General features: G+C 39.4%; 3 protein-coding genes across 3 annotated transcripts; 1 reads left to right on the top strand and 2 right to left on the bottom strand.

Moving 5' to 3' along the window:
• Positions 1-24: 24 nt before the first annotated feature.
• HELRODRAFT_108980 (hypothetical protein) lies at positions 25-2,848 on the bottom strand. The gene is made up of 11 exons (XM_009012566.1): positions 2,651-2,848; positions 2,273-2,469; positions 2,091-2,179; positions 1,890-1,956; positions 1,491-1,589; positions 1,251-1,428; positions 1,018-1,164; positions 856-951; positions 602-786; positions 434-522; positions 25-315 (listed from the first exon to the last, which is right to left on the bottom strand). The coding sequence occupies exons 1-11, from the start codon at positions 2,702-2,704 to the stop codon at positions 137-139; spliced, it is 1,380 nt and encodes a 459-aa protein (XP_009010814.1). The 5' UTR covers positions 2,705-2,848; the 3' UTR covers positions 25-136.
• A 4,400-nt stretch (positions 2,849-7,248) lies between these two features.
• HELRODRAFT_108977 (hypothetical protein) lies at positions 7,249-13,400 on the top strand. Its single transcript, XM_009012565.1, has 18 exons — positions 7,249-7,348; positions 7,551-7,673; positions 8,190-8,340; positions 8,539-8,706; positions 8,795-8,930; positions 9,036-9,165; positions 9,275-9,477; positions 9,622-9,814; positions 9,899-10,200; positions 10,316-10,406; positions 10,497-10,631; positions 11,016-11,144; positions 11,586-11,714; positions 11,789-12,046; positions 12,112-12,369; positions 12,455-12,658; positions 12,734-12,856; positions 12,954-13,400. Exons 1-18 carry the CDS (start codon positions 7,261-7,263, stop codon positions 13,025-13,027), a joined length of 2,895 nt encoding a protein of 964 aa, XP_009010813.1. The 5' UTR covers positions 7,249-7,260; the 3' UTR covers positions 13,028-13,400.
• Positions 13,401-16,013: 2,613 nt separating this feature from the next.
• Positions 16,014-17,304, bottom strand: HELRODRAFT_72326 (hypothetical protein; the record flags this gene model as incomplete). Its single annotated transcript, XM_009012564.1, has 5 exons — positions 16,014-16,208; positions 16,305-16,415; positions 16,674-16,923; positions 17,006-17,118; positions 17,212-17,304. Coding segments are annotated over 5 exons (762 nt in total), but the record flags the coding sequence as incomplete, so codon positions are not given.
• Between the last annotated feature and the right edge of the window lie 876 nt (positions 17,305-18,180).

Genomic DNA, 18,180 nt, shown 5'->3' with positions numbered 1-18,180 from the left:
TTTAGAGAGATAATTCTATTAATCAAAAAGCCATCTCATATTTATTTAAATTGCAGTATAAAATTTTTATTTCGTTTTAATGAACAAAAAACGACAAATATTAATAAATTATTATGATTAAATTAATAGATCGGTATCAAATGTTTTTTCTTCTTTCAAATAATCTCCTCTTCAACTCGACGACCGGCAGTCTCCTTTCAATCTCAGGACTCGCCAGACCAGACCTGTTCTCAGTCAAGCGCCTGGAGAGGTAGGCCAGACCGTCTACTGGATTGGAGTAGTGAACCATCTTTGATACCGGGTAGCCCAGCGATCCTGGCGTTATTATCATTCATTTTACCGTTAATTTTCAATGTTTATTTTGTTACATGTTACATGATTATGAAATAATTTGTATTTCCAACGGTTGTTTCCCCGCTAACAAGCAAGCAACCTAGTGTATAAGAGATGAAATCCCTCGTTCCATAGAGTTGTGCGAATGAAACATCACCAACATCCATGTTGATCTCCTTCTCACGAAGCCTGCGGTTATTTCAAACATTCATTTCATCATAAACGAAGAGGAGTTATGTTAATTGAGAAATGTGACTGATCCACCGACCTGTTAAGAACGTCTGTGACGCTGTCTTCATTGTGAGTAGCAAATATGACCCTCATTCGACCTTCACCTTGACACTTGACCTGGTTTATTAAAAACTCGCTAACCCTCTGATACATGGAGGTGGTGGCAGCGTACGTCGGGTTCACCGGGTCGACTGTTTGCTTCTCCTTTGCCAGCCGGCGCTCCTGTTGTTGTGGGTTGTTTTTCGTGTTCTCAAATCAATTCAGCTCGTTTTTTCTTTCCCTAACACTAACCTCGTCAATGTAGGCCCCCCTTACAATTTTCCCGCCAAAACAGAAGCCATCTTGTTTCGCGAGAGTCACGTGATTCTCTATGACGTCACCAGTGCGCTTGTTTATAGAATTAATTAATTAATAAATAAATAATCTCTGTTGCGTTCTAAATGAAGGAGCCACCTTCAAGTAGCACTGGTAGGTGTTGAGTACAACAGGCGCGCACTCGTTGTACAATCTCTGGAAGTGTATGCACAGCATCTCTATGGCCGTTTGCAGGTAGGTTTGCTCGGCGTCGAAATTTAGCGAGAGATTGGTTTGTTGGGCTGTCTGTATGAGTGTGCGTATTTGTGTGTGTGTGTATTTGCGTGTGTGTGAGTGTTAATGTTATATTATTGTGGTGGTAAATAGCTCACCAAACAAAGCTTGTCCATCCTTCCGCGAAGTTTTTCAAAAAGATTCAAGTGAGCATCTTGCAGTTTTACGACATCTTCATTCTCTTTCGTCGGACTATGGTTTTCGTATCTCTCAGAGTGAATCATTTTATTCAGCTCCACATGGAAAATTAGGTCATTTTTTAAGCTTTCCTTACTTCTGTTTATTCATTCATTCATTCATTCATTCATTCATTCAGTTTTTACTGTTACAAAATTAACCTTGTATTCCATGTAGGATTTTTTGAAATGAAACTGTCGACGAGTTGGTTGTTGTGAAGTAGGAGTGCATTCTGCTGTTGGATGACGGAGCTCAGTAGCCTCTGTCAGTCAGAGGTGAGTTTTGTAGTTGCATGCTTGTGTTTCTCGTGGTCGTAATGATTGTGATAGTGATTGCCATGAAGATGAAGACGACGATGATGATGATGAAGAGCAAGCATACGATGATGGTATTTATTATAAGAAGGAAGTCGAAGCATATTGATAAACTCTAATGACAATGGCAATTATGAAGAGGAAGAATATGATGTTAATGGTGATGATAATGATGTTAATGATGATGATGATGATGTTAATGATGATGATGATGATGATAGTGATGATGAAACAAAAGAACGACTGACCAGCAGTGAGTGATCGACGAAGAACGTCACTTTGGTCGTAATGATAGGCCGCGTTTTCGTGAAAGCTGCCAATGAAACCAAAATAAACTCTAATAATTATATTATTTATTAATTATAGTTAATTATGTTATAATAATTATATAATTTCGTCCATTGATATGATGACGATGGTGGTGGTGATGATTACGAGTGCACTCACAATAGCACTTTGCAGCTATATGGAAACTCTTAAGTACGGAGTTGAAGTTATTCAAGTACCACTGCTCTTTTGCTGGTTCGTTAGATGCTCTGGTATGATGAAGATGATGAGGATGGTGTTCATTATTGTTTAGCAGCAGCAACAACAACATCATCAATAACAACATCGCCATCTTCACTAACCCATCGCCATCAACTGATCCATGCAACTCGGGTGCGGTATAGGCCAACATCGGGGAGATTCCTCTCTCGTTCAGTTTCCTGAGCCCCTCCAAAATTTTTCCTTCCTCCTCTCTTACCATGAACTGCCCAAAAAATGTCCACTCCATCAGAAGAGCAAATAATTTCTTGCCGAAAATGTTCCGTGTAAGTTTCAAGATCTGGTCGTAAGGTGTTTGTGAAATGTGGCTTATAATTGAGTGCAATGGCTGTTGCGAGTGTCTGGAGCGTCGTTGTCGTCACATTCGTCATGGTCACAATTATCGCGATCATCATCACCATCACAGCCATCATCATTATCATCATCATCGTTATCACGATCATCATCACCATCGTTGCAACCTTCGTTTGATTGTCAACGAGATAGTCAATGGAGCACAAGCCAAACACCAACATCGTCCTCAACAATTCAGAGTTTGATTTTCCGCGGTAGATGGCCTCCGTGTTCCGGAAGTTCGGCACTGGGTACTTCCGGTCAAGACTCTCATATTTAGAATCTTTGGTGAGTTTGTTGTTTTTGTCGTTGTTGATATTGTTTTTGTTGTAATCGGCGATAGTTGTAGAGCTTGTAAAGTTGATTGAGTTGCCTGCACTTGTTTTATTAATTATTCGTTGGAATGTTTTGTTATCTTTGGATAACAGAAAGCAGAAGTTAAAGTTGTTTTGGAATGATGACGTCACCAATAAACCTCGATGATGCAAATTATAATGAAATAAATTTTTTAAAAATGCTGTGGGGGCAGAAGTGATTGCTTTCATCTTTCTGGAATGATCGAAAAACTTGGAAAAAATCATTTACATTAAATCTTTCTCAATAATTACTACGGCAGTTATGATAAATTCCACAAAATTTCTTTCTTTGAAGCAGTTTCCATGACGGTACGAAGCAAAAAAAAGGGGGGCCGCAACTACGAACCCAACAATTAAACTGGATCGACTGAGTACCACCAACGTTACAGAAAACTTCCGGCCGTACCGTTAGCTCTTTTTATAAAGTTTAACAGAACCTCAAACAAAGTTAAACAAAGAGAAGTTGTAAATATATATATAAATAAATGTAAATATAACGAGCCAGTGTAAACAGACATCATCGCATCAAGTTGATCAGGTGACATCTTCTTTATAAATCAAACTTTCGTCAAGGGGCAGATCAATTCTTTCTCTCCCTCCCTCTCTCCCTCCCTCCCTCCCTCTCTCTCTCTCTTTGTCCCTCTCTCTCTCTCTCTCTCTCTCTCTCTGTCCCTCTCTCTCTCTCTTTCTATCTCTCTATCAAGACATTGGCAATGAAACAAAATCGATTTTCATACAACCCACACAAGCAGTTGAACAAATTAGAAATTAAATAAATATAGCATCGAGGAGATGAAACGAGGACAGGTCTGGCAATTGTAATGTAAAGTTCATCGTAAAATGTAACAGCAAGTACCGTAACAGCACCCTCCGCTTCAACATGTTCCGTATTTTTTTGAAGAAAACTTCTGTCAGTTTATAATTTTGTGTTTGTTAGTTTGGCTTTATAATTCAATCAAACGTCTATTAATTAATTAATTAATTAATCGTCGGTCAAGCGAATGTGAGAGCTCATTCAGCCAAAAAAATTATTTTCAATCCATCATACAAACTGCTTTCATTAAGATGCATAGATATACGTACACACACACACACATTCTCACACACACACATTCTCACACACACACACACATTCACACACACATACATGCAGCAATAGACAAATGTTTTATAAGTATAAACATCCAGTGTACTAGAGAAGCAAATGCTGTGTGAAGATTTTTTTGAATACTAATAAATGGTAATTAACAGTGATCATTAGCACCACATAGTAATATGCAGGAATATCTTTAATAATATGATACATGATAGTATGATACATGATATGATACATAATAACATGATACATAATATTATACATATTATCATGATACATAACTAACTTCGAAACTATAATTTTATTATTGCTAATTATGGTTGTGAGATGTTTATAACTAAATAAATAAACAATTGTTGTTTTATTGGCTAGATGAATAATAATTTATGTAAATAATTTTAGTTAATGTCAATAGGACGATGATGTCTTCTATGTTGTTGTTGTTGGTGGTGGTGGTGATGTTGATGTTGTTGATGCTTGGTCAATCGCTTGGAAGATACGAAAACATCAACAACAACAGCAACAAAAACATCAACAACAACAGCAACAAAAACATCAACAACAACATCAAACGTATTCAATGGCGAGTTGATGATGAGACACCTGCAGCGACTTCATCAGCAACAGCAACAACAACGTCACGTAGTAGTAAACTAAAAGAGTTTCTTCTTCTTCATCGTCAACAACAACAACGACAACATCGTCTTCAACAAAAGCGTTCTAACAAATCACATTTTCGGATCAACAACATCATAAACAACAACAACAATAATGAAATTTACAAATACAACAACAACAACGACAATCACAAAAGAAATGCTGGCGAAAAGATAAAAATTTTTAGTAGCATGTCAAAACGCCATTCCAACTTCAACAACAAAAACAATCACGTAAGCAGCAACAGCAACAACATAAAATATAATAATAATAACAACAATAATAATTATAGTAATAATAATTATAGTAATTATATTTATAATAATAATTTGAATGACGCTGATAACGATTATGATTTTAACAACTCTGATGCTGATAATGAAGTTGACGACGACGACAATGATGATGACTACATAGATAAAGTTGGTGATGATGATGATGACGAGAGAGATGAAGGCGGTTATGGTGATGATCCTCGCTATGGTTTGTCAAAATTCAACAGGAAAGCGTAAGTACGACTTTTGGCATTTCAATTATTATCACTACAAGTCATCATTTTCATCGTCGTCTTCATCTTCTTCATCGTCACCATTTTCTTCATCTTCATCATCTTTGTCATCTTCATCATCATCGTCATCTTGATCATCGTAACGTATGTGTAGATATACTAAACAGGCTATAACTCATAGAACCCTTCAACGTTAACTGGCGCTAAAACGTTTGCTTGGGCCTCTCGTAATAATAATAAAAACAACAATAGCAGCGAAATATAAACTTTAGAGATTTCGTACAAACATTTATATGTATGTATGCATGAATGAATGTCTGTCTGTCTGTCTGTCTGTCCGTCTGTATGTAATCAACAACAACTATACAGAACACATTTCTTGAAAATTTGGAATCCGAATTGCGCTAGGCACTGGAGATTATGTCTTGCTGCTAGGAGAAAGAAGTTTGTACACACATACACACACACAGACACACACACACACAGACACACACACAAACTTACAGAGTGTACGAATACAACGTACTGACGTCGAAAAGCAATTGCTGTGGGGACTGGATTGATCGGAAGGCGTTGGGCCGTATTCTTTGCCCTCTCCCTGGTTGGTTTCGATGTTGCTGTTGTTGTTGCTGCTGATGTTGTTGTTGTTGATGCTACTATTACTATGATCAAAGTTGAGATATTTTTCAACATCATCTTTCGGTTTTCCTACTGTTTCGGTATTAAAAGTAGTAGTATCATCACCATCGTTATCATCATCATTGTTATCATCATTATCACCACCACCATCATCAACGCAAACATCATCATCATCATCATCACTTTGTTATTAACTGAACAATTGTTATTGTTTACAATCATTAAAAAACTTCATAACAACATACACCGCGTTACTAATTGAGAAAACGACGATACATAGGTGATGTCTTATTTTCGATCTTTGGTTATTATTGTTGTTGCTATTGTTGTTGATGTTGTTGTTGTTGATGTTGTTTTTGTTGATGTTGTTGTTGTTTGTGAATTCGTATTGACATTTTTGCAGTTAGAGTTGAGTTATTGCCTGGTTTAAGTTCATTTTAAGTTTGAAACTGACAACAACGCTAATAATAATAAAAATAAGAAAAAGAAGAAGAAGAACAATAATAATAATAATAACAAAAACATTTCACGCGAATAGCAACAGTTGTATTGTAACCTTTAAACTTCTCAAACCGGAAATATAAATATTTAGATGGATGGATGGAAGGAAGAAAGGATGTATAGTTGAATGAATGAAAATGAATGGATGAATAAAAGAATGAATGAATGAATAAATAGATAGATGGATTGATAGGTCGATAAATGAACGAATGAAATAAGTGATGAATTAATTAATTGATAGATGAATCCACTATGAATGAATGAATGAGTGAATGGATGAGTGAATGAACCAATGAATGAATGAATGAATGAATAAAGATTAATTATCATTCGCAATTGTTTTTGCAGCATTTGCGCCCTCAAACGGCGCTGTTTCTTTTATATTCTGGGCTCGTAAAACTTTTCCTCGTCATCATAGCCATCATCATCATCATCATCATTGCTATTATTATTATTATTAGTAGTAGTAGTAGTAGTAGTAGTAGCAATAGTAGTAGTAGTGGTAGTAGTGGTATCGCCATCACTCTGGCTCTATTATTTGAATCATTGACGTGCCTCTATCACGCATTATATCAACTGCTCTCAATTGGATCAATATTTACAATAACACGAATAATAATAATAATAATAATTATTATTATTATAATAATAATTATTATTAAAATAATAATAATTATTATTATTATTGACTTGAATATTTGTACCCGCGAGTTTAGATCGATGTCAAGACGACGCTTGTGAGAATGGCGGGAAATGTGTTGTAACCGGAAGGCAGATTAGATGCAACTGTAAGAGAGGATTTACAGGACAAAGGTGCCAGCATGGTACGTAGATCAGTACTGCCACTATTATTATTATTATCTATTATTATTAATTATTATTATTACTCATCATTATTAATATAACTATAATAATTATAATTATTATTTAAACACAGACGTGAACGAGTGTATTGATCCAGCGAGCAGAAACGGTGGATGCATGCACGCCTGCCACAACACTTTCGGCAGCTACCTTTGCAGCTGCTTCACTGGCTTCCGACTACAGCATGATGGTCATCGTTGCTACGGTGGCTTATAATTATGATAATAATTATAATTATAACAATTATTATCATTATTAGAAGAAGTAGTAGTAGTAGCAGTAATTCTAGCAGCAAAAGTTGTAGTTGTAGTGGTAGCAGCAGTCGTAGAAGTAGTAGTGGTAGATTAGATGGATTAGCAGTACAGTTGTAAATCACGTAAAAACTGATAACCAAAAACTATGAATAGACGTTGACGAATGTAGAGCGTGGAGCAACCCCTGCCAGCAACTCTGCACCAACACGCACGGAAGTTTCGTCTGCTCATGTAAAAGTGGATTCCATCTTAACAGTGATCGAAAGACGTGTACCGGTCAGTTGCTGATGTTGTTGTTGCTGATGATGCTGTTGTTAATTGAAAACCATCGATCAAACACACACACACACACGCACACACACACACACACACACACAAAGAATACAACCCATGCCAAATCGGAAATGGCGGTTGCCACCACAAGTGCACCACCACCAACAACAATAATGACGTCATCAACAATAACAACGTCATCATCAACAACAACATCAACAACATGCAAACTCATAATGGTTTTGAAGCTGTTGTTGTTTGTTCCTGTTACGATGGCTACAAACTGATGGACGATTCTAAGAGTTGTGAAGGTTTGTAGATTGATGGATGAACGAACGAACGAACAAATAAACGAACAAACGAACGAATGAAAAAATAATTGCATGAAAAAAGCCTTAATTCAGTAAGATAAATTAATAGACGAATAAACGATTGATGAAGTATATATTTAGATACAAATCAAATTACACTAAACACACACGCACACACACACGCACACACACACGCTATCACTCACAGACATAAACGAGTGTGACGATGATGATAAGCTAACAAAATGCCAACATTATTGTGTCAACACGTTTGGTTCCTATCACTGCCTATGTGCCCATGGCTACGCATTACATTCTGACGGAAAAACTTGTTTAGGTTGGTCGGTGTGTGTATGTGTGTGTGTGTGTTTTTAATATTCAAAAACACTTTGAAATACCTTTTGTCAATAGAAATACAAAAATTAAAATCTTCACATCCAAACGACAGCCAACAACAACGATGACAACAATTATTTACTGAACAACTACATTGGCGACAACTACAACAGCCACAACCACCATCATTACGACCACAACAACCGTCGTCATTACGACAGCAACCACAAAAACGTGGCTCTGGTAACTTCCGCCACCACATTAGCCACAACTTCCGAGCCAATGCAACAGATTGAAACCTTCACAGGTAAGTTTTCGTTGATTGAAAATGAACAAAACTTTCATTTGAAACCAGATCCAACGACGGTTCATTTCAACGTTCAACTGAAGTTTAAAACAACTCAATCTATTAAAAACGAAAAATTAATTTTTTTAAATTCCAAAATAAAAACTATATAACTCAACAGAATGCGAGAGAGGTCGTTTTGGGCCAGACTGCCAGTTCAGTTGTTTGTCATCTTGCGAGAATGGAGCCAGATGCAATGGTCAGCTCAACGCCTGCCTCTGCACGCCTGGCTGGTTTGGAATTCTCTGTCAGTATCCTTGCCCTCAGGTTTGATGACGTCATTGTTGTTGTTGTTTTCGTGGCTCCATGTAGTGATTTTATTTACGGTTATTCACGAATGCTTCTCTTATTATTTGACACCTCTCTCGTTAGAATTTCTACGGCTCGGACTGCCAGTACATGTGCGGGTGTGTGAACGGCGGAAAGTGCAACTCCGTGGATGGGTCATGCACGTGCCCACCCAACCGCAGAGGAGAAAGATGCCAGCATGGATGCCCGTCCGGTCAGTCAGTTTGTTCAGTCGAACGCTGAAATTTTATTGAAGACGAATTTTTATTTTCAAATTTTCTTCGAAAGATGACGGTTAAAACGAACCTCGACATTCATGGCAGGGTACTACGGACCTCACTGCAAACAGAAATGTCCCTACCAGTGCAAAAGTGGGTCATGTAATGAGGTCACAGGTCATTGCGAATGTGGTCCGGGTCGTAAGGGGGTCACGTGTGCTGACGAGTGTGAAAGTGGCTACTGGGGAACTGATTGTGCTTACTTCTGCAAATGTCATGCAGAACAATCTCGTGGGTGTCACTCCCTGGTTGGTCAACTTTATAACCTTTCAAGAACTATTAAGAATGCACGCTCTTATTTTCGTTTGAACCATCATACAATTTTTTGTTTTCTCTCTCTCTCTCTCTCTTTCTCTCTCTCTCCCACTCATTATCTCCTCTTTCCATCTCAGACAGGAACGTGCATCTGCAATCGCGGCTACACAGGCGACACGTGTGAACTGAAGTGTCCTGATGGTTTCTATGGTTATGGATGCTACGAGAGATGCAGTTGCGGCAAAGATGGCGGAGTGGGAGGACACTGTGATCACGTGAACGGAAGTTGTTTCTGTCCTCCTGGTTACAGAGGAGAGATGTGCGATGAAGGTTTAAAAATCTTGAAATTCTTTAGCATTTATTCAGGTATGTTTGGAAAGATGAAACGGACGATCACTTCGATTTTCAATCCAGCCTGTCCGCCGAACAAGTACGGCCACAGCTGTTCAGAAACATGCGAATGCGTGGTCAACCAATCAAAATCCTGCAGTCTTCGTGATGGCTTCTGTCAGTGCAAACCTGGATTCAAGGGCAAACATTGCGAGGACAAATGTTCGAAGGGGTTTTTTGGGGAGGGGTGCAACTATTTCTGTCAGTGTTACAATGGGGCCACCTGTGATCACGTGACTGGGGACTGTTCCTGTCCGCCGGGGTGGTGGGGTGACGGCTGTCGAGAGGTGTGTCCAGCTGGAATGTGGGGCAAAAACTGTGGAGAGGTTCTTCTTCTCGTTGTTCATGATGGGTTGTTGTTGTTGGTTGTACTTTTGTTCGCTCATTTCTCACTCGTTGTTACAACAATTGTTGTGAGCCAGCCCAAACACCCACACGCAGAGATGTACGTGTAGCCAACCTTCTCAATGCGATGCAGTGAGCGGGCGATGCTTGTGCGCGATTGGTTGGACTGGAGCCAGATGCCATCAAAGTCGGTTTCATAATTTTCTCATCTTATATTGTTGAATTTTCATTTGACCCATCATAGAATTTACGAAATTACTATATATTTTAATGACAGAATGTCCCCCAAATAAATTTGGCGTTAACTGTTCGACTCCATGTAACTGTAACGAACGTGGTACCTTAAGGTGCCATCCTGAAACTGGCACGTGCGAATGTTCTGATGGTTTCATTGGAGTGAATTGCGAAAAAAGTTAGATGTTGAACGATGGTTTCTAATTATTTGCTCTATCGTTGAAAATGGGGTCATTCACAAGTTGCAGTTATTATTAAATTTATTAATTTATTTCACACCAACAACAACATCGTCTGCAGCCTGTCCTCCAAACAAATATGGACAGAACTGTCAGCGTAGCTGCGATTGCGTTGGTGCGAATGCTATCAATATGACGTCATCATCGTCGTCATCAACAACAACATCATGTGACCACGTGACTGGCTTCTGTAGGTGCAAAGCTGGATTCACTGGGCCTCGCTGCCAGGATGGTTAGATGCCCTTCGTCATGAATTCCACAATTTACAACTCCACAGACGCACACAGACAGACACACACACACACATACACACACACATACAGTTTGTCCTGGCGGTTATTACGGAGAAGCCTGCAAGCAGAAATGCACGTGTGCCAACAACTCAACGTGCCATGCAGCGAGTGGGAAGTGCAGATGCAAGAGTGGATGGCTCGGCGATGACTGTGACAAACGTTTGTTTCTCATTACTTTTCATTCAAGAAGCATGATTGGACACAAGTAGCGGCGAAAAGCCAACCAACCAACCAGCCAACCAACCAACCAGCCAACCAACCAAACCAACCAGCCAACCAACCAACCAGCCAACCAACCAACCAACCAAACCAACCAGCCAACCAACCAATCAACCAACCAACCAACTCTCCATTTTAGCTTGTCCTCCACGAACGTACGGACCCAATTGTACTGAACGCTGTTCGTGTCCAAGGGGTCAGAACTGTCATCACGTAACTGGTCATTGCCATCGTTGTTATCCTGGCTATATGGGCACCAAGTGTGAATTACGTTAGTTGCTGTGGAATCCGTGATTGTAGCTATGAGAATGTTTCAAATTAATTCAAACTATTTTCTCGGTTACATACAAATTAATTTGATTCGTACGATCCCGACCGAAGCTTGTGGCGTTGGTTTCTTCGGTCCGAAGTGCAGCAGGCCGTGCAGATGTGGAAGCGACGAAGAGTGCGACCACGTCAATGGTGACTGCTACTGCAGGGACGGTTTCAGCGGGCAGCGATGTACGAGAGGTCACTCAGGCATCATTCTTATTAAGGTTGTTTTTATGAAATCGTGAATTAAAATAACTTTCATGTCGTTACAGATTGCCCAGAAAAGACTTTCGGGCCGAAATGTGAATTCGAATGTTGGTGCCATCCCTCTTCCGTCTGCCATCCTTACTTCGGAAGTTGCAGATGTCCTCCGGGATTCCTTGGACCGCACTGCAACGAAACGTGTCCGGTTGGTTACCATGGAGATAACTGCACCAAAATTTGCGACTGTCTCAACGGAGCTACTTGTGATCACGTTTCAGGGATGTGCAGTTGTAGAGATGGCTGGATTGGAAGTAAATGCGAACAAGGTAAACATTCTTCGCATTTTAACACTCTAGCACTAGTGCTGTATGCAACTCTTCTCTTTCTCAAGCCTGTTCTGAGGGTTTCTACGGCCACAAATGTCAGAATGCATGCCTCTGCCAGTCGCAATCAAAATGTGATCACGTGACTGGCCGATGCACATGTGGAATGGGCAGGACGGGAGAGATGTGCCAGGAAGAATGTGTGAATGGTACATTCGGTCCGGATTGTTCACAGAGGTGTCAGTGTTTGAATGGGGCAAGTTGCAATGCTGTTTCGGGAGTTTGCGTCTGCCCGGCTGGGTGGTACGGTCCCAGATGTCAGTTCGGTAAATAATTCTCCGATTCTTTTTTATCTTTTTACAAGCAATAAACTTTAACTAAGCGTAAAACAATGGTACTTTATAATTAAAGTCTGTCCGAATGGATGGTTCGGCTCTCACTGCGAGCACAAGTGTTCGTGTGCGCACGCGTCAAAGTGTCATCCAATCACAGGCGAGTGTTTGTGCGCTTCCGGCTACCATGGTGAGAGATGTGAAATTGCAGAGATGAGCGAAGAGATGAAGAAGAAGAGGAAAAAGATGATGACAATGATTGAGAAGAAAAAATGTGAAACCGGCAAGTGATCTGATTTGTAATCTTTTCATTCATTCACCCTATCTACTCACTGACTTCATTCCTTCCATCTCTCAGGTTTCTACGGTCCGCAATGCAGTTCCAGGTGTTCATGCAGTAACGAATCAACGTGTGATCACGTGACAGGAAAGTGTAGATGTACCTCGAACTGGATTGGTCCCACCTGCTCTAATGACGCAGGCATGATTTTCATCACCCTTCAACATTTACTTTTATTTTTAGATTATTTTTCGTTCCAGAGAAGTTTGTAACTGCTCAACTCCGAACACCACAACAGGAAAGGCAGATAATGAAAGAAGTGATGTACCCGTGGAAAGAAGTGATGTACCTCCGGAGAGAGGAAGATCATGACGGATACCCTACCCACAACTGCATTTCAAGCACTGACATGTTGTGCACCTTCTCATCCTCTTGCATTTCTTCCATACTTCATTTTTAACAGAGCACAATTCTGCGGACGTCCAGAGAAAATAAAAATATCCTCTTAGGAAATTTGAATCAATCAAATAATATTTTATTGCATCGTCATTGTTTTAAATTATCTACTCAGAGATTGATGTGTTGTCATTAGATGGAAGGATATATAGATGAATGAATGAATGAATCGATTGATGAATGAATGAATGGGTTTATTAGCACATAGTTAGCTTTGTTTTTTCATGTCGTTTTATTTGCCTTTCTTATTTATACGCGCGCTGATTCTTGATGAATTTCATCGTAAGTGTTTCGTCCCAGTGATTGTTCACTGTACAGAATTTCAAACAAAGAATCTCTGAAATTCTATGAAAATTGTGTTTTGACACTACCAAAAACATATTCAGCCATCTGCGGAGTAAGCTAGCAACACTGATTTCAGAGTAATGAAGATTGAAAAACCCAACGAACGAATGGGCAAAATATGAAATGAATGAGTGCATGAATGGCACAAATGACTGAAAATTTCAAATACCTGAAATAATAAATTGCACAGTTAAATGGAGAAATGCTTGAAAACAGTTATTATTATTATCATATCGTACGACCTGTTAGAAATCCAAGAGAAAACTAACTATGCCAGCCAGAGAGGCAGGCATTCAGAAAAATTTAGCCAAGACACGAGTTCAGAGAATCAGATTCCGTCAATAAACTTGCCCGTTTAAACGAATCTAGTAAGACTCTAAGCAAAGCTATATACGGACGAAACTGCTTATTTCTTCAACACAACCTCTGCCACAAAATAAAACAACGACATGATGGAAAGAATATAACATGTGACAGAGCATGTCTGGGCCTTAGAAATATGAATGAATGAATGATTGAGCGAATGAATGAATGAAGGAACAATTGAATGAATGAACGAACGATTAAATAAGCGAACAATCTTCAACAGGATAGAAAAGAGATAAAAGTTATGAATAATAATGCCAGCCATTATTTGTTCGCAGCCATTACATACTGCGTAATTCTGATTAGGGCGAAATGAAAAAAACATTACAGTATAAAAAGCTTCGAATGAACTTGCACAAAAGTGTACATTGCATGCATCTATGATGATAAACAAATACATATCGAAAGCACATGAACAAATTTTTATATAAATATATCAAATTAATATTGGCTATCAGAACACAACAGTTGTTTTTTATTTGTCTAGTCTTTCATTCCTTCATCCTCTCATTAATTCATTCTTTCATTCATTCAAAAATATAAATCTAGAATAACGCACAGATATGCAAGCAGATATGTACAAACGCGTACGCACTAAAGTAGCATTTCTTCACTCTATCACTCTTTTATTTGTTCGTTCTTTCATTTTCTCATTCTTTCACTTCTGAGAGTTGCTCTCCAAACTTTTCCTTCTTTTGTTACTTCCAACACTACCGAACGCTCTCAAGCCAAAAAGTCCCGACTTTTTGGAAACCGTAGAAGTAGATGGTGTCGCCGAGGTTGTGGCTTCTGATTTTCGAGACTTTTTGATGCTAGGTGGCGAAGGGGGTTGCAGAGAGAATGGGTGATATTAAATTCTGGGTCGATGTTGCAGTTGATGAAGTCGACGGACAATAATTTAGAGGCATTGTGGTTGTTGTGGCTGTTGCGGTTGTGGTGGCTGCTGTGGCTGCTGTGGTTGTTGTGGTTGTCGGAGAGTCGATTGTAGAAGGAAAGTTGGTCGTTAGCGTCTTTGTTGTCATCGGAAAGAATGCTGACAGGGAAGTTGATGTTTTTGATGTTGTGGATGTTGTTGATGTCGTGTTCGATGAGAAGAAAGGTGAGGCGGATGATGTCAAAAAATCCGAAAATGAAACACGAGGTGTGGCACCTTTAATACTGGCTGACGTTTTGAGACATCCTTCAACATGGTTCCCGCTTTTACTGCAACTAACATTACTACCAACTACATTGTTACAATTACTATTTACATAAGCAGTAGTAGCAGTAGCAGCAGTAGTGGTAGTTGCATTAAAAACATCTTGCAGATCACACAATGACGAAAATATGTTAGCATCTCCTTCTAAAGAAGCCAGGCTAATTTTGTTGAAGTTGTTGTCGAAGCTTGTTACGTCACAGTTGGAGTTGATGTCTGGCGCGGCAGATGGCAGCTGGAACAGATTGAAAATATTATTTTCCATCCTGACAGGTTCCGTCGTCGTCATCACTCGAATGTTCTCCTTCTTTACTTTCTTACCGAAGGCTCTGCCCAGCGAACCCTGCAAGTGAATGAATAATGGCATGAGTGAATGAATGAACGAGTGAGAGAGAGAGAGAGAGAGAGAGAGAAAATAATATTTCTGAACGGAAACTAGTTTTATATTGAAACCGAGAGGACATTGAAGAAGAAATCTTACTTTGAAGCTGAAAGATGAGGATCTGGCGTTGAAAAGGTTATTGTTAATGCTGTTGTTGTTATTATTAAATATTGAAGTTGAAGATAGCGATGACGAGGAATACTCCTTCAGGAGCATCGCCTTCAGCTTTGATGATGACAATGATGACGACGACGCAGACGATGATGTTGAAAATGATCGGCTGTGACATTTGTCGAATTTTCCTTTGTACCTTGTTTGTGTGGATATGCAACAACTTATTTTTATAAGCTAGGTGCCTGCGTGTGTTTGCAAGTGTACAACACATGTTGTCGATCTGTGTTGTACACTCAGGTGTGCGTGCAAACAAGACAACCTACTGTGTCTCTACACAGCCTGCCACACAACAGTTAATTGATTCTGTATTGAATGAAGCGGGTTCGTATTAAAATTTATATGTTTGTTCGTGTGCATTCACTTCTCGTATATACAGCTTCATTCAAGTGAGTTGTGTGGGAAAGGGTGAAGTTATTTATGATATGATTAACAATAATAAATCAACATATCAGCCAAACAGCCAACCTAGCAGTTTGTTGCAGAAGACACTGCAGCTCTACGGCAAGATGTCTGATGAGGTAGGTCTTATCTGATAGGATGCCCAACTCGGCAGCCAGCAACTCAGCGTTGAATTTTTGATCTAGAACAATAAGAGCTCCGTGCACGCCTGACTGTTTCAGATTGCACGAGTACTCCTGTTCAGTTCGTTCGTTCGCTCGTTCGTTCGTTCGTACGCATCATTGTTATCATTCAAAATAATCAAATTTGTAATCGTAATTATCATAACTTACTTGCAGATCAATCGAATCAATCCACTTAATGACGTCATCATTCGTCCAGTACAAGCAATCTTGTTGACGTTGTTGTTGATGTTGTTGTTGATGTTGTTGTTGATGTTGATGCTGCTGTGTAACCGACAACGTAGCTGACTTTGAAGCCAGTCTCGGCGTTGATGAGGCTGATTTCGGCGACAACAGCGTTGAAACCGCGCTGGCTGATGTCGTTGAAGTTGTTTGCTCGTTCGATAATGAGTTTAAGTTTCTTTGTTTTTCTAGAACCTGTTTGAAATTTTTATTAATAATAAACAAACAAACGAACGAACAACAACAACATCAGCAGCAGCAGCAACAACAACAACAACACGAGGAACCAACCGTGACATCGTACTCCAGCATAGTGAGCAGTTGAACAGCGGTCAGCACACTCGTGACGTGGGTTCTCGTCGTCATCGCCATCTTCTTCTCCAGATCTTTCGCCGTCAGCGAGTTCAAGACACGTCCGTCAATTAGATGCGCCTCAAAAATTGAAACGTACTGAGGCAGGCCGATGTCTGTCAGCCATCTTGAACATATCCACGTGGTTGTTAGTCGATCCATCATTGGATATTTGCTGTGTTGGTGGTTATCAAGTCTTATAGATACACTCTTATCTTTATGTTAATAATTGGAATGCAGGGATAGTTGTACTTTAGCACTCTCCTAACTACACTAACATATTTAGTGGGCTCCTCAGTCTCTCAATGGCTACTCTGAGTTTTCTTTTGTGCATTGGGGATAGAAGATTCAGGGATGTGCTGAGTTCCTGGTCCGTCATTGATAGTAAGACCTAAGTTTTGTGGGCAGTAATAAATTATTTTGCTTCTTCTTAATAATAATTATCATCATCATCATCATCATCTGCTTCATCACCGGCCTTAACCTTCCCACTTTTTATATTTTCTCTACAATTGCTGGAATAGCATCTCATGTTCATCTCAAACTCCAACCAAGCAAGAACGTGATTGGCTTTCCAATGACCAATAGGAATACAAAAAATTTCATCGTGAGCAGTCTTCTGGCCAATGGAAATATAAGAAACTTCTTCGTTGGTGATCTTCTGGCCAATAGAAACGCAAGAAATTTCATCGTGAGAAGCCTTCTGACCAGTGATCGATAGGTTGTCTTCGGACGAGGCGACGATTTTTGATTGGTTGGGATTGGTTGAAGTTGGGGGCTTGGGCGAGGAGGATGTTGAGAGGTTGCTGCCGCTGTTCGACGATGCCGACGCCTTCAAGAAGACCTTCAAGTATTATTCACCCAATAAATTACGTAATAGAAGTCAGTTTAGTTAGACACACACGCACACACACACGTCGCACACACACAGACAGACACACACGTACACAGACAGACACACACGCACACGGACACAGACCTGTGAACTTTCCAGCTGAAGTTTCAATTGCTCAATGACCTGACTCTTCAGCTCCAGATCGAGATTTAACGATAAACATTGATCAGTTGATTGCTGGGAATAAATGAATGAATGAACAAGTGGAAAATGAATGAATAAATGAATCTGTAAATTAGTAAATGAATAAAATAATCTTTCAATCAAACAGTCAAAAAAGGAACCAACCTGAAGTTTAACTTCCAACTCAGCGTTTAGTTTCTCCAAATTATTTTTCTCATTTAATAACTGGAACGTAAAAATTAAAAATTTCATCCAAACGAGTGAGTGAACGTAGAAATTTCTACTCGAAATTTCTACTCGAAATTTCTACTTTAGATGAAAATTTTGAAAGGGAGAAACGAAGATGGGAACGAACTTTGGCGAGGAGTTGGTTTCCTTTAGCAATCTTCGCCTCGAAATCTTCAACGAACAGATTCAAATCCTCCTCCTTCTGGT

The sequence above is a fragment of the Helobdella robusta genome (genome assembly GCF_000326865.2).
Source record: "Helobdella robusta unplaced genomic scaffold HELROscaffold_11, whole genome shotgun sequence".
Taxonomy (NCBI): Eukaryota; Metazoa; Annelida; class Clitellata; order Rhynchobdellida; family Glossiphoniidae; genus Helobdella; species Helobdella robusta.
The sequence above is the reverse complement of the archived record's forward strand: the minus strand, read 5'-3'. Positions and strand labels throughout refer to the sequence as shown.